At 50.8% G+C, this 16,036-nt stretch overlaps 1 protein-coding gene across 3 annotated transcripts; it reads right to left on the bottom strand.

Annotated features, from left to right (window-relative positions):
- Window positions 1–2,634: 2,634 nt before the first annotated feature.
- Window positions 2,635–15,448, bottom strand: LOC308065836 (uncharacterized protein). Of its 3 annotated transcripts, XM_080392343.1 has the most exons (10): window positions 14,203–15,448; window positions 13,131–13,469; window positions 11,480–11,743; window positions 10,592–10,846; window positions 8,978–9,031; window positions 8,793–8,813; window positions 8,406–8,438; window positions 7,606–7,626; window positions 5,493–6,823; window positions 2,635–2,844 (listed from the first exon to the last, which is right to left on the bottom strand). In XM_080392343.1, the coding sequence occupies exons 1-9, from the start codon at window positions 14,285–14,287 to the stop codon at window positions 6,564–6,566; spliced, it is 1,332 nt and encodes a 443-aa protein (XP_080248469.1). In that variant the 5' UTR covers window positions 14,288–15,448; the 3' UTR covers window positions 2,635–2,844; window positions 5,493–6,563. The 3 variants fall into 3 exon arrangements, with proteins under 3 accessions (XP_080248469.1, XP_080248468.1, XP_080248470.1); XM_080392342.1 differs by lacking the exon at window positions 14,203–15,448 and having other exon boundaries at window positions 13,131–14,156; XM_080392344.1 differs by lacking the exon at window positions 14,203–15,448 and having other exon boundaries at window positions 5,493–6,042; window positions 13,131–14,156.
- Window positions 15,449–16,036: the final 588 nt, after the last annotated feature.

The following is a 16,036-nucleotide window of genomic DNA, read 5'->3' as shown; positions in this document are numbered from 1 at the left end:
TTATTCCTCTTTAACTGAGCAAATCCTGATGGTTGATTCTCTGTGTGAGTTTTTAAAGAATGGATAAACTGCTTCGGAGAATGCACAGTCTTGAAACGTGAACATCACAGACATGTTGGTGACATTGAAAAAAGTCAGAGTTTTCTTTTCACAGTTAAGGAAAACCCCAACTTTCCTGGGATTTTCCTGCACCTCTAACTGTGTCCATGGATCGGTTCTTGCCCAGCAAAATTTAACACTTAAGCCCAGAGCCCAGAATCCTTCCTTAGGTGACAGAGTTATTCTTCCTTTCCTTGGGGCGGATTTCCTGGCTACTCCCAGGTCCCAGTCACTGCAATTTCCCACGTCCACCTCCCAGTAATGCTTGCCGGAGGAGAAACCTTCTGAGCCCAGCACGCAGACAGAGGAATCAAAACGGCCCTCATGGAGAGTCACTTTCTGGACCTGTGATTGATACGTGAAACTCTTCTTGTCCCCAGCAATAGACAAGTTTGGATGGGCTGTGTCCCAATCAAGCACGATGTCATCTGTAAAAAACAGGTATTTGGGGCTTTCTAAACACTTTTCTAAAGAGAAGAGAAGAGAAGGAAAGGGTGCTGCACTGCAATTCACGCCATTGAGTAGAGACATGAGTAAGTGCAGTGTTTTACCTGAATTGCCACGAGCCTTTCTGAATTCTGAAAGCAAACAGGAGAGACAAAAAGGAAAAAAACCAAGGGTGAGAGAAAGCAAATTCCAAACATTGACTGGAAAAATGTTCCAACTCCAAGCCGAGACATCCCAGGCTGAGACTAAACTCTGCAGGTTAACGGATGCTCAGATTCTCTCTTGCCCTCTCCAGCGCTGTGATTACCTGTGGGGGCTGGAGAAGGATCTGAGGCTGGGCTGAGTTTCCCGCCTGGGGACTACTTTCTCTCTCAGGTCCCACTCTGCCGCCTTGCCAGTGTTTTGGGTGGATGCCCCACCTGCCACACTGCACATTTCACAGCATGTGAGACCCCTGGTCAGCACCCCGGAATGTCCAGAGACACAGAAAGGGAGCAGTCCCCTTTGTGACACTCCGCGGAATAAATGTCAGCCACTTCTTGTGGATTTCTCGGGTGGGGTTGGGTACAAAGGAAGAGCTTGGGGGAATTGTCAGTAACCCTCTGAAGAGAGGAGGCACTGCGCTTCCCGGAGAGTTTCTGGGTACGTGCAGCCGTGGCAGCTTTGTACCTGAGAGGGTGGGCAGGGAAGGAAGGCAGGGGAGATGTGGCAGGCAGAGGGTCTGCTCTACAAACCAAGCTGCTGAGAAGTCAGATCGGACCCAGTAAACGTTAAATAATTGAAAGAGCCGAATCAGCCGAGCTTGTGCATTTCTGTATGGATGTGAAAAGGCGACCCAGCAGGGCAGGATCGTGAAGTCCTGACACGTGAGCTTAAGGGGTTAGCTCCAAGGCAGGCATTGATGCTCCCTGAAGTCGCATCTGACATGCTTCTGATTCTGGCAGGGATGTCTTCCCTACCCCATCATCACGCACCATCCGTCCAGCCCCCAGGTGTGGTTGGTGGCCCAGGCTCTGCAGCCCCATCAGCCCCATCACAGCCTTCCCTCAACGTACCCTTCCCTCACTCTCCGACCAACACCAAAGGCTCCAGCAGCCACAACACCACAAGCAACACCCTGTGAAAACCCCTTAAATGCCACAACTGGGTGGCATGCAAGGCCTCCAGGGAGGCAGCGGAACTCACCAATCTCCTTCTTCTGCTGCTCTGCAAGAAGAGAGGGAGAACACCTTGCTTAGCACCTTGAATCAAAGGAACACTGGAGCACCCCAGTCACAAGAACATCCCACCAGCCCTTCTGAATGCCCGCTGGGGGAGAAGACATTCCAAGGAGCCCAGGAATAGCACAAGCCTACCAAAGTCAACTCCCCATTACTGAGCTTACAGCACAGGCAGGGAAGGAAACTGAACCTGCACATCTGCACTTATTATTCTGCCTCCAAAAGCCAGTCCGTTCTGGAATAGTCCAACCCACGAATGGAGGAAAAGCTCCTCTGGCATGGTAGATGGCTCACACTATTGTGCGGTCAGGGGTGACTTCCCCTCTGCTATCCCACCCTGGAATCACCTCCCATGCTTGTCTTGCTCACATGGCCCGCAGGGTTTCAGCAGCACTCACCGATCCGCTTCTTCTGGTTCCCTGCAAGATTAGAGAGGGAAGAGAAAACACCTTGATTAGCGCCATGACTCCGTGGGATACATGGCAAACAGCATGTGTACACCTCATTTAGGAAGGCTGACTTGTCATCCATCAGGACATGTCCCCAGCCAGAGCTCCCCCAGGCACAGAGCCGTGGTGGCAGCGCATTGCCCGCAGTCCCCCTTCTCAGCACCCAGGGCTGCCCCTGCTTGCAGCTGAGGCTGCTGTGCACGGGAGGGCTTGGCAGAACGAAGGGAGAGCAATCAGGGCTTCCCAGGCACGAGCTGCTGCCAGCCATGGGTAAAGATGTTCTCTGGCTTCTGGATATAGCAGAAAATATTACTTGTGCATGATGCCACTCACTGACCTCCCACCCACTCCCCACCGCTCACAGCACTGCCCCTGCCTGGCACAGACACCCTCACTAGCTGCCACCTCCACCAGCATCACAGCCATATGCCCTCCTTGGCATGTCACGTGCTGAGGGACACGGCACCTCCCCTCAACCAGCACCCAGCAAGCCAGAAACTTGCTGTAGGAGTAGCCCCACCACCCTGCCCCTCCTTTCTGGCTCACACAGGGAATTCAGCTATCAGTTTCTTGCTTCCCAGGACAACAGTATTCCCTTGCCCTGGGGATGGGTCCTCTCTCTTGGGCCACTGCTTCTATCCTTGACCGGATAGCAAAGAACTCAGAGCCTTCACAATGGTCATAAGTCCATAATAGGACCCCCAGGCACAAGGACATCCAATCACTCATGTCAAATGCGTGCTGGAGTAGGAGCATGGCCAAGGACCATGGGATTAGGGCTGTCCTGCCACTGTCAATGGTCCATGAAAGAGCTTGCACCATGGGCAGGGAAGCGCACTGCACCCTTACATTCACCCTCACTAATCTGTCGCTGAAAAGTGTTGAAAGGAGAAGAATCTGTAAACAGTGATGCCACAGTATCTATTGGGTGTCCCACGATAGAATAGAAAGAGTCAAAACCGACCCAGTCACTGGCCTTTGGGGAAGACCTTGGTACAGCCAAATGCAGGGAGCACCAGCTACCAGGTTGAGCCTTGCACATTGGCAGGGTCCGTCAGTGTGGCACTTGGCGAGCAGTTGGCATTGCTGGAGCATCCCTCCTCATCTGCCTCAAGGCCCTATCACTGTGCCAAAGGCATTTAAGAAACAGAAACACTCACCGTTCCTTCCATGGAGGTCCTCTGTTGAGTCACCGTGGTCACAGGAGAAGAGATATGAAATCAGAGAAGACACATAACGTCCTTGTAGTGGGCTGAGGGACACGTCACCTCCCTTGACCAGCACCAAGCAAGCCAGAAGCTGAGGTAGCCCCACCACAACCACCCTGCCCCTTCTGTCTGGCTCACACAGGGAATTCAGCCTGGCAGATTCCTGCTTCCCAGGGGATGGTTTTCCCTTTCCCTGTGGACGGAACCTATGACTTGGGCCAACACTTCTCCCCTTGACTGAAATGCAAAGAATACAGAGCTTTCACAATGGACACAGTAACAGGGTCCCCAGTCAGAGGCACATCTAATCACTCATGCCAAATGCGTGCTGGTCCAGGAGAATGGCCAAGGACCATGGGATTAACACAGTCCGGACATTGTTCAAGGCATCACTAATGAGCTGCACTATGGGCAGGTAAAGCGCACGACACCCTGAATTTGCATCCTTGCTGAGCTGCCTCTGAGACTGTGCTGACAGGCAAAGGCTCTGGAAATGGCAATGCCGCAGAAGCGATTGCAAGATCCCCCACAAAAAGGAAGAGTCAAAACAATTCACAGCTGGCCATGGGCACCGCCCCTGCAGAGCCAGAGCCAGGGAGCACCAGCTGCCAGGTTGAGCCTTGCACATTGGCAAAGTCTCTCAGCGTGGCACTCGGGGAGCTGCTGGCACTGCTGGAGCATCCCTCCCCGCCCACCCCAGGGCACTAATTCAGGCAAGGACAGCATTTGCACAAGCGGAAACACTCAGAATTCGTTGCACGCAGTTCATCTGCAAGTCACCATGGTCACAGGAGAAGAAGACATGAAGTCAGGACAGGACCCACAGGATCCCTACAAGCCATTTCCCTCTAGGACTGTCCACCCCAGGGAATGATGAACAACAAATCTGGCATGCAGGATAGTTCATGCTCCTTTGGAGCTCCTCATCATGTGGCCCTCAGAAGCATTTTTACCAACAACGGCACAGACCCAAATCCCTATAAGTAGCCAGGGTTCCTCAGGGACATGGGCTCTCTGCCCCATCGCACACACTGTGGCCTCCCCTCAGCATCTCCTTCCTTCATGCTCCTGCCTCCAACAAAGCCTCCACAGCCTGGGCATCACCAGCCACCTGCCACGGCAACCCACCATCTGCCTTGTGGCAAGGGCCATGGGTGCCTTTAGAGGCCCCTTCCCCAGGGACACTTGGTGACAGGAAGGGGAGGGAAAGCCAGCAGAGATGGCCTCCAAGCCAGGTGTCTCTCAGTATTCCTGACACCGGTCACACTCCACGGTGCAGGCTCTCCTGGCTGTCCCATGGGGTGAGGGCTGACTTGTCCTCCACTCTCCCACCCTGGCACCCCATCCCACAAACTGCTCACACACACGGGCCCCAGGGAGTCAGCGACACTCACCAATCTCCTTCTTCAGTTGCTCTGCAAGAAGAAAGGGTGAAAAGAGGACACACTGATTAGCACCCAACCTCCAGTGAAGATGGCTGTAAATCCTGGGACATGTTCAGCAAAGCAGATCCCTTCTCCTCCAAACCCACATGCAGCCAGAGCTCCCCCCGGCACGGAGCCGTGGTGGCAGCGCATTGCCCGCAGTCCCCCTTCTCAGCACCCAGGGCTGCCCCTGCTTGCAGCTGAGGCTGCTGTGCACGGGAGGGCTTGGCAGAACGAAGGGAGAGCAATCAGGGCTTCCCAGGCACGAGCTGCTGCCAGCCGTGGGGACAGGGGCTCCCTTGCTCTGGACACAGCAGCACCCAGTACCTGCACAGGATGACACCCACTGACCTCCCACCCACTCCCCACCGCTCACAGCACTGCCCGTGCCTGGCACAGACACCCTCACTGGCTGCCACCTCCACCAGCATCACAACCCCAGGACCACTTTGGCATGTCACGTGCTGAGGGACACGGCACCTCCCCGCAACCAGCACCCAGCAAGCCAGAAACTTGCTGTAGGAGTAGCCCCACCACCCTGCCCCTCCTTTCTGGCTCACACAGGGAACTCAGTTTGACAGTTTCTTGCTTTCCAGAGCGACAGTATTCCCTTTCCCTGGGCATGGATCCTCACTCATGGGCCACCGCTTCTCCCCTTGACTGGATAGCAAGGCACACAGGGCCTTCAGAATGTAAAGAAATTCATAATAGGACCCGCAGGGACAAGAACAACCCAGCAATTGTGTGAAATATGTGCTGGGTCAGGAGAATTACCAAGGAGCCTGGGATTAAAACTGCTCTCCCGATGTCAAGGCTCTATGAAAGAGCTTACACCATCACAACACACTAAACATTCAATTTTACTAATCTTCCACTGGAAATGAGCTGAAAGGCAAAGAGTCCATAAATACTAATTCCCCAAGAGCTAATGGCAGGCTCACAACAAAAAACGAAGAGTCAAAGACCACCCCACCACTGGCCATTGGGGAACATGTTGGTAAAGCCCAAGAACAGGGAGCACCAGCTGCGAGGTTGAGCCTTGCACACTGTCAGGCTCTCTCAATGTGGCACTCGGGATGAAGGTGGCATTGCTGGAGCATCACTCCACACCTGATTCAAGGCCATATACCTGTAGGGAAGGCATTTGGGAAACAGAAAGACTCACCATTCTTTGCATGGTGTTCCTCTGTGGAGTCTCCATGGACACAGGAGAAGACATGAAATCAGCAGAAGACCCATAATGTCCTTGTAATGGGCAGCTCCCACGGTCAAGACCCAGCAAGCCAGAAGCCGGAGCAGCCCCACCACAACCACCCTGCCCCTTCTGTCTGGCTCACACAGGGAACTCAGCCTGGCAGATTCCTGCTTCCCAGGGGATGGTTTCCCTTTTCCCTGGGGATGGATCATTTCTCTTGGGCATTCGCTTCTCCACTTGACTGAATTGTATAGAACACAGAGACTTTGTCTTGGTGAAAAGTCTGCAACAGGGCCTCCAAGGTGCAAAAACATCCCGTCAGTCATGCCAAATGTTTTCTGGGCCAGGAAAATGGCCAAGGACAATGGGATTATGACCACCCTGCCACTGTCATGGCTTCACTAATAAGCTTGCATAATGTGTAGGTAAGCGCACAAAATTCTTATACTTGTACCCTTACAAATCTGACTTTGAGACTGTGCTGAAAGGCAAAGACTGTGTAGAACGTAATGCCACAGCAGCTATTGAGAGGCACAAGCAAAAAAGGAAAAGTCAAGACCCACCCTAGCAATGGCCATGGGGCACCCACTTGGCAAAGCCATAGCCAGGGAGCACCAGATGCCCAGGTGAATCTTGCACATTGGCAGGGCCACCCAAAGTGACGCTCGGGGAGCATGTGGCACTGCTGGAGCATCCCTCCTCACCCTCCCCAAGGCTCCCAACCAGTGTGGAAGGTATTTGGGCAAGCACAAAGTCTCACCGTTCCATGCACGCAGAAGCTCTGTCAAGTCACAATGGTGACAGGAGAAGAAGACATGAAGTTAGGATAGGACACAAAAGGTACTTGTCAGGTGCTGAGGGAAAAGGGCACCTCCCCTCGAGCAGCACCCAGCAAGGCATAAACTGGAGTAGCCCCACCACAACACCCTTGCCCCTTTTTCTGGCTCACACAGGAAATTCAGCCTGGCACCTTCCTGCTACACAGGGGACGGTATTCACTTCCCCTGAGGATGGTTCCTCTTTCTGGGACACTACTTCTCTCCTTCAGTGAATAGCAAAGAACACAGAACTTTCACAATGGACTGAAGTCCATAATAGGATTCCCAGGCACAAGAACATCCCATCAGTCATGCCAAAAGTGTGCTGGACTAGGAGAATGGCCAGGGACCATGGGATTAGGGCCCTTCTGCCACTGTCAAGGCTCCGTGTAAGGGCCTGCACCATGGGTAGGTAAGCACACTACACCCTCAACATTCTCCCTGACTAATCTGACACTGAAAAAGTGCTGAAAGGTGAAGACTCCATAAATACTAATTCTGCAGCAGGTATTGGGAGGCCCCCGATCAGAAGGAAGAGTCAGTACCTATTCACAGCTGGGCATCTGGTACTGCCTTGCAAAAGCCAGAGCCAGGGAGCGCCAGCTGCCAGGTTGAGCCTTGCACATTGGCAGGCTCCGTCAGCGTGGCACTCGGGGAACAGCTGGCATTGCTGGGGCATCCCTCCTCACCCGCCCGAGAGCTCTATCCCAAGAGGGAAGGTGTTCGAGCAAGCAGAAAGACTCACCATTCTTTCCATGCAGTTCCACTGCCAAGTCACCGTGGTCACAGGAGAAGAAGACATGAAGTTAGGACAAATGCATTAGGTCCTTGTCAGCTGCTGAGGGATATGGCACCTCCCCTCACCCAGCACCCAGCAAGCCAGATGATGGAGTAGCCCCACCACTTGCCCCTTCTGTCTGGATCACACAGGGAATTCAGGCTGGCACTTTCCTCCTTCCCAGGGGACAGCATTCCCTGTCCCTGGGATGAGGCCTCTCTCTTAGGCCACCGCTTCTCCCCTTGGCTGAATAGCAAAGAACACAGAGCTTTCACAGTTGGTACGCGGCAGCAATAAGTTCCGTGATCATGTCAACATACCACCAGCTCTGCCAAATGCTTCGTAGGCCAGGAGAGTGTCCAAGGACCATGGCATTAGACAGACCCTGCCACTGTCAAGGCTCCATGAAAGAGCTTGCAGCATGGGCAGGTAAGCGCACTAAACCCTGAACATTCACCTGTACTAATCCACCACTAAAACTGTGCTGAAAGGAAAAAACTCTGTAAATACTCATTCCATGCAGGTAGTGGTAGTCCCATGACAAAAAGGAAGACTCAAAATGCACCCCACGACTGGCCATGGGGCACTACTCTTGCAAAGCCAAAGCCAAACCAGGGAGCCCCAGCTGCCAAGTTGAGCCTTAAACATTGTCAGGGTCTCTCAGCACAACACTCTTGGAGCTGTTGCCATTGCTGGAGCACCCCTCGTATCCCACCCCAGGGCTCTAAGCCAGGCAAGGACAGAGTCTGCATAAGCAGAATACTCACCGTTGCTCACACACAGTTTTTCTCCTGAGTTACCTTAGTAACAGAAGAAGACATGCATCAGGGTAATACCCACAAGGTCCTTACAGCCCATGGAATGATGAACTCCACTGGTATGGGGGACAGTTCATGCTCCCTTGGAGCTACTCATCACCTGGCCCTGATTGGAATTTTTTCCTCCAGCCACAAACACTCCCATTACTTCAGTGGAGCCCAGTCAGCTGGAGAGTCCCCCATTCATTATAACATACAACAGCCCTGCCAAATGCATGCTGGGCCTGAAGAGCCAGGGACCCCATCAACAGGACAAGCATTGCACTGTCAAGTCTCTGCTAATAAGCTCACGAAACGGGCAGGGAAGGACTCTAAACTGTGAATTTTCACACTTACCAATCTTCATGCAAGGTGTTGCTGAAAGGCAAAACCACCAGAATTAGTAACTCCACCACAACTGTTGTGTAAGCCACACACAGAGTACGAAAAGCCAAAGTGCAGCCCATCACTGCTCTGGAAATGAATCTTCACTGCCAAGAGGGACTGGCTCATGCGATCTCTGGCAGGGGGAAATAGCTTACCTGCTAAAATAAGGAGGACAAGGAGGCAGGGAACCCAGAAGAAATCACCTCTTTCTGAAAAATGGAGAACAAGCAATAGAAAAAATGAATCGGCTTTCTTGCGGTATAGCACACGCACACACACAGTGGCTGTATATTCACATGATCTGCAGCATTTGAACGTGGCTAGCAGAAGAACACTTTCAGCCAAATCATTCCTCGGGAAATGTGAAGAGGAACAAAAACGTTCTCAAAGAAAGCTGAAATGAGCATTGATAGTTGCATTTTATATTCACTGCCTTGTGTCCAAGAGTCTTCCACAGACACACGCTGAAAACCACACTCGACATGAACTAGCAAGTATTTATCTTTTTCCTTGGGAAGTTTCTTACTGTCTTTTGCTTTTGCAGTTGGTCTCTAGTCTCTCACTCTATTCAAGAGGCCACTGTCTCTGAAGGGAGCAATATCGTTCTGAGTGATACCATCAAAATACATTAGCTTACGACAAGTTGTCCTCCAAAGCTTTCACTGAGAAGAAATTCCAGAGGACAGCTTGGCCTTAACATCACCTTTCAGGCAGAATCGCCCCCTAGTAGCCTCATGCCAAAGTCTTTCCTTCTCGGTACAACTCTCAGCAGCTGGCACCCTGAAGAGCTCTCACAAAAACTTCTCTGCAGCATCAAAAAACAGAGATTCATGCTGGGAGACAGGCTAGTGTGCACTTATCTCATGGGCCCACTGTCTTCCTGGCTTTCCTGGGGTCAGCAGATGCTCTTCTCATTGCAGCCACACTCCTGGCAGTTGGGTTCAGTGACTTCCTCAAAGCACTGAGCAATAGACTGTTCTTAGGCAAAACCCCGTTCCCAAACTCTTGTACCCGTTTAGTCTATATAGTATGAGATTGCCTCAACTTTCTTCAGAGACATGTGGTCTGCATTGTATACTGAACAGTCCTGCTCAAGTAAGTATGGCTGAAGGAGCCCAGCTCACTGCAAGGAGGAGGGCAGCTCCATCTGGAGGTAAGGACCTTTGTTTCTGAGAATCTGAAAGCTGTCCAGGAAGGATAAAGGATATGCCTGGACTATGGAGACATTGCCAGCATCCTAGCCCCCCCAACACCTCTGTCAAACCCTCCCATTGCCTGGTGTCATAGATAAGCAACCGCAGGAAGATGGACTCCAGGGACGTCTAGATCATCAAAGAGTCAGGTGGATGATGACACCATGGCATTGTCTTTTCTTTGCAAACCGTAGTCTCTGTGTGTGTGTTAAGTCGCAATGAATCAAATCATGTTGTAACTGAACGCTTGAAAGGTGTAAGAACCATGTGTAACACCACACGTGGGTTACCCCGTCTGGCTGAGACACCTCCTGCACATGAATAGAATACTTGATCTTGCAATTCTACCCTTTGCATCCTAGCCTCTCTCCTTGGTCAGCACGGGCCAGCTGTGAGTTTTCTTAACACTCTCAGTGGATGTCACTATGGCGTGTGGTGGGAAACGCAGTGAAATAATCCACAGCGTTTGGCCCCACCTTCTCACTTAGTGGAGGATGATGCAGTATGCGAGTGAGGAGAGAGTAGCTTTGCTTGCTCAGAGGATGCCAAGGTGCATGAGTCTTAATTGCTGCATACCTGACTGTTGAGGCACCTGTAGAGTGTGTTCCCTTTCAGCGGTCACAAACAAAGGTGGTGGTTGTTCACAGGGTATCTCAATGGAGCTTTCTATTGCAAAACTATTGTCCGCCTCCTGTAGAATGCTTGTCAGGGCCAGTGAAGATAGGTCTTCTCCTTGGGAATTAATCCACATCACTTTGGGCTTTACAAGGGAACCTGTTATTCTGCCCTTGTACACACAAGTGCCTCCCACAGTCATCTCATTCAAGGAACCTGGAAAAGAGGCAATTTAACACCACCACATCCGGCACAACACAGAATCACCAAGTATGCCATGAAAGAGATCTCACGGAACACCTGCACTTTTGTTGTTGTTTCATCTCTAATCAAAAGCATCTGCTTTTGAGCATTTCATTTTCCATAATTCTACACTTGAAAGCATCCTATGAGCTTTCTGTGTGTAAGAGTGAGACTGCTGAAATAAACAAAACCAGGCAGAACTGTGTGCAAGAAGCTCTTCCCAAACCATGAATGATACAGCCTGTCATTCCAGGTGAGAAGGTAAAACCCAGAAATTATGCCAAAGAGATAACAATACTCAGGTTCAGACCATTAAAAATACAGGCAAGCTATGGCTGAACGCAGCCCAAAGAGGCAGGGCAGTAGGAAGATTGCTCTCAGCACTTCCCTGGATCATCATTCCATGGTGTTGCCCTGAAGACGCCACAAGGCCAACTCAAACCTCTACCACCCAACAGAAAAAATTTCTTCTGCATGGGGAGGCTCTGCAGGATGCTTGGTCTTCAAGGAAGGTGCTGAGACCTGCCCCATTGCAACTCTTCTAGCAATAACGGAGGGCTCTGATTCCTTCAACAAAGCAGATGCAGGGGAAAAACTGTGGCCTACCTGATTGGCTTGCCTTGGTTTTGTTGAGTTGGACTACACACACCACATCTACTTTATCACAAGGCACTGTGATGATGCTTTGCACCATGAAATGGTCTCTCTCACTCCACGTTACATTGGTGTTGGCCTCCACATCTGCCATGTCTCCTCCATAGTTCGTCCAAATAACTTCAGGCTTTGGGTACCAGTTTTTTGACTTACACGTGTAGCGACACATATTCTCCTCTTGCTGACCCCTGTACAAAGTTGGCTTGGTACCAATTGCTGTAACGGAGTTAGTCAATGAGTACAAGACAGGGTTAGAGTTACTGCAACACCACTACAGTCACAGCAAATTGAACCAACACAACTCAGAAGGCCTCAGTATGTTGCGCTAGAAATTCATAGCTCATAAAAACAGCCACAGCTGGTCAGATCAGACGGGCCGGTTACCTGGACTACAGCAACACTGAACACTAGGGCATCTCACCCCAGAGTCACAGTGAACCCCAGCAAGCCTGGATGATCAAAGGTCAGGAAGAGCATCTGGGAGTTTGCAAAAGAGATGAGCACTCTCTACGTGACTGAGGGGGGTGATACAGGTCCATAAAAAAGGAGCGGTGTGGAGGGGAAGAAGAGCAAAGAATTGTTGCCTGTCTTGTCCCACACCAAAACAGGAGGCATCAAGTCAGCCTAGCACATGATCAGTTCAAAAGAAAAGAGATGAAAAGGGCCTTCACACATAGCATTGGCCTGCAGATAGACTGACGCCAGGTTTGTGGAAGCTAGATGTTTCCATGCCCTCAAATGAAGCTCCAGAGTGCGACTTGTCCATCAGCAGATCAGATCTGGTAAGGTGCTTTTTGCAAGTACTTCCAGGTTTGCATTTCAGACAGGTCAACTGAGACAGGGGATTTCTAAAGAGGAGGGAGAAGGGGCCTTTACCATATCATTAGGTGCACTGCACGTTGGTGAATACCCTCCCTAATAGCTCTGAGTAACTATTTTTTTCTTTTTACAAGGCAAACCAGCCCTAACTGGAGAAGCTGAACATTCATAATCCCAGAAGAGGATTTAAACAAATTATTTAAAATAAAACACCCCTTAAACAAACTCTAGTTTATTTATATGGGGATATTGAGCACCTACATGATGATATTCAGCATCTTAATGCAGTTCCCTGTTACACTATCTACCCCCTTGACAAGCCACATGACCTTTCCCACTGAGCGTCTTTAGATACTCAGAATCAAAGCAAGTCGTTCCAGCTGCTTCCCGCATCTTTGCTCATTTCTCCATTTCTCCAAGAAACTGTTACATGTGATGGAGCCCTGCTTCCCTGCAGATGGCTGAGCACCGGCCTGCCCATGGGAAGTAGGGAATTAATTCCTCGGTTTGATTTTCTTGCGTGCACGGCTTTTGCTTTACCTATTCAACGGTCTTTATCTCGACCCAATCTTTTCTCACTTTTACCCATCTGATTTTCCCCTCCATCCCACCAGGGCAGGGAGCTAACAGCGGCTGTGTGATGCTTAGCTGCCTGCTGGGGCTAAACCTTGACAAGGTCTCAGCTGTCCAGCAAGGAATAGGCAGAGCCGCAGAGCCACAATGGGAACTGAACTCAGCATGGTCATAGCAAGTCGCATTTCACTGTGAAAATCTCCCTGCTTACCTGTAACATCAAGGTGCATAGTAGCATTTGTGACAACGCTGCCATTCACTGCGCAAACATATGTCCCCTCCTCAGCTACTTGCACTGCCTGGATAACCAGGAGAAGTGCTCTTCTCTTCCAGTGACACGCCATCCTCTTCCGTTCTTCATCCTGGCACTGATCCACCACCCCACCCAGGCTGGATGAAGCACACAGTGGAGCATCCTTCCCCTTTTCCAGTTTGTACCAAAGCACACTCGTGTTAAAGGGGACACTGTCTGTCAGCTGGCAGGACAGAGTCACTTGCTCTCCAACAGAGACAACTGACGGTTCACTGCTGACGGTGACAAGCACTTCACCTGAAAGGAAGAGGTGGGAGCAAATGCACTGCTTTTCCCTGCAAGTGTAATCTTTCCATAGAGAGAAGAAAGCTACATGTGTTAGCGTAATCCAAAGCAGAAAGCCGAGCTCTAAGTTAGTCTCACAGTCCCATAGAATAGGGAGGTCAGGGTCCTGAGTCGTTGCTAGCACCTCCTCCAGGCACAGACATGCCTTACAGTTACCAGATGTCATGGCTTATACACACCAGCTGTGTTACAGACTCATGGACCATACTCGTGGGCATTACGGGCAGTGATTTATTCAGGAAGACAATAGGTACACTGGTGCAAGTACTGCAAACCAAAGCTCGCTGAGCTACGAGCAAGTTACCACACGTGATGTGCAAAGAGCTGTACAAAGAGCTATGCACTCTGCAGATCTACAGCCCACAAAGCAATCTGCACAGGCTCCTGCCCCCACAGGCCCTGGTTCTGTCCCAGCAGAGACTGAACGTGCCGCCCTCATGTCTGTAGTAGGATAACACACCTGCGGCGCTTCCCTGAAGTCGCTGACACCTTCCCTGAAACAGCAGGGCTGGGGTGTCTCACGTCATCAGGATGGCTGGTGTTGTCCCATACTTGAACTTGGAGGTGTCAGACACCACATACGATCTACAGTGTGTTTGTTCCTTCAGGGTCTATGAAATGAAGCGCAGGCGTGATATCTTAGGGTAGGTAACCGGATAGACGGGTACAGTAAGGAGTCTCTTACCTGTAAGCCACCTTGTAATCAAAATATATATTAGAAGAGCAAAGGACAAGAGCAGTATGAGCTTCATTTTGAACACTTCCTCCATAAATCCTCCAGAACCATCGTGTGGGTAAAGTCAAATTGCTTGTATTGCCCCTGGAAATGGATGATGTGCTGTGAAAATGAGAAGGAATTCCCGAGAGGGAGGAGTGAACAGAAAGTAATGGATCTTGCTAAAGGCAGAGGCACAAAGTCAGCACCTGGCTCTGCCTGCTGTCCTCAGACCCTGCGGGACTGCGCCGCGTTAGTGGAGTCACCCACAGCTCCCGCTTCTTTTCTCTGAAGGAGAAGTTGCTCGTTCCCGTTCCCTGACCGTGCCTGTTCTCGGGCACAGAATTGTCTGACCAAACTGATTTGGAGGGCAGGCCCGAAGTCCAGGGTGCCCACCGCCAGCCCTGTACACATGTCACTAGGTCTCACGCAATGACTCTCTTGCTGGATGTGTCTGGGAAACTGGGCTGTGCTTCACACTTTCCAGCCTACTTTGATTCTGCAGCAGTGTGTACCCTGGCTAAGAACACTGCCCTGGAAAAGGATGTGAGAGGGAATCACAGAAAATTCTGCTGCTTTTGCTTCACTGCAGATGAGCAGCTGTGGTCCTTCATGCCTGAAGGAGACAGACTGGGAGCAACTGCCTGGTCTGCTTCTCCCACAGTCTCCTTGGAAGCTTTTCTAGGGTCCCGTCTCAGAAGGCTTGAGAAAAGCCGTGTACCCCAGAGAGAGGCAACACTGCAGCTCACCTGCGCCCAGTCAGTTGTGACTTCACTCCCACCAGCCACTCTCTTCTGCCTTTTACAGTCCCTCGTGCAGCCTGGCTAAATCAATCAGCTCAGCCCACTCCCTCTCTCGACGGCTGCATTATCTCACACCTGCAACCTCTCTTTTAACTTCCAACACCCTTGTACTCTTGTCCTCGCTTAGCAGAAAACGTTGGTGAACTGCTGAAGGGCAGAGGATGAGTTGTTTGTTGCAGCAGCAAACCTGGAGGAACCGTCAGTGCTCTGAGGAAGCACCGGGGGAATACACCATGGCATGTGAGGGTCAAGCGCTTGCTCTAGAGGCGCAGAGGATGAAGAGGGAGGCAATGCAAGCACCGTTCAGGAGAACACAGACATCACACTCATCCCCTCAAAGGTAGTTAGAGTGCAATAAGGCATCCCCAGGAGAGACCCCTCCCTGAGTCACACTGAGATGCTTGGCACAAAAGCTCAACTACGTGCCTACGAAAAGCACACAAACCCTGAGAAATAGACACAGAGGGAAATTATGAAGGCACACAGATAAAATGGTCTTAGAGATGGACATTTACCTCCTCTGGGCCAGCAGCCTTTGCAAATGCTCTGAAACACCTCTCAACGACAAGTCTAAGGGTCACATCCCTTTAGAAAATCCTAACCCCACGCAACGTATCCCCCTCCTGCTCCTCTGGCGCTCTTATTTCTTCCTCGGTCCGCTGTCAAGGCTCAGGCAGCAGGGCGACAGGCAGAACTTCCAAGGGCCACCAAGCTTCGTTTAATCAGAAACTTTCCGTCAATGTATGGCACTCAGGCACAAGCATATGGGAAATTCTTGATAGAAAATGCCCACCAAAGCACATTCTGGATAGCTGTTCTCTTACAGTTAGCAAAGTTTTCGATGTAGAGGAGGTTATCCTCACCTGCTTTCTCTTTTGGCGCAGGAGGTTGAACAGCTTGATTTACAACTAAGGCCTCAAAAAAATTCCTTCTTTCTTCCTTATTAGGCAACCTGATTTTGAAAACTGTATCATAATAGTCAACAAAGAATTCTTCTACCT

Source organism: Falco punctatus (assembly GCF_963210335.1).
Source record: "Falco punctatus genome assembly, chromosome: 6".
Lineage (NCBI taxonomy): Eukaryota > Metazoa > Chordata > Aves > Falconiformes > Falconidae > Falco > Falco punctatus.
The sequence above is the reverse complement of the archived record's forward strand: the minus strand, read 5'-3'. Positions and strand labels throughout refer to the sequence as shown.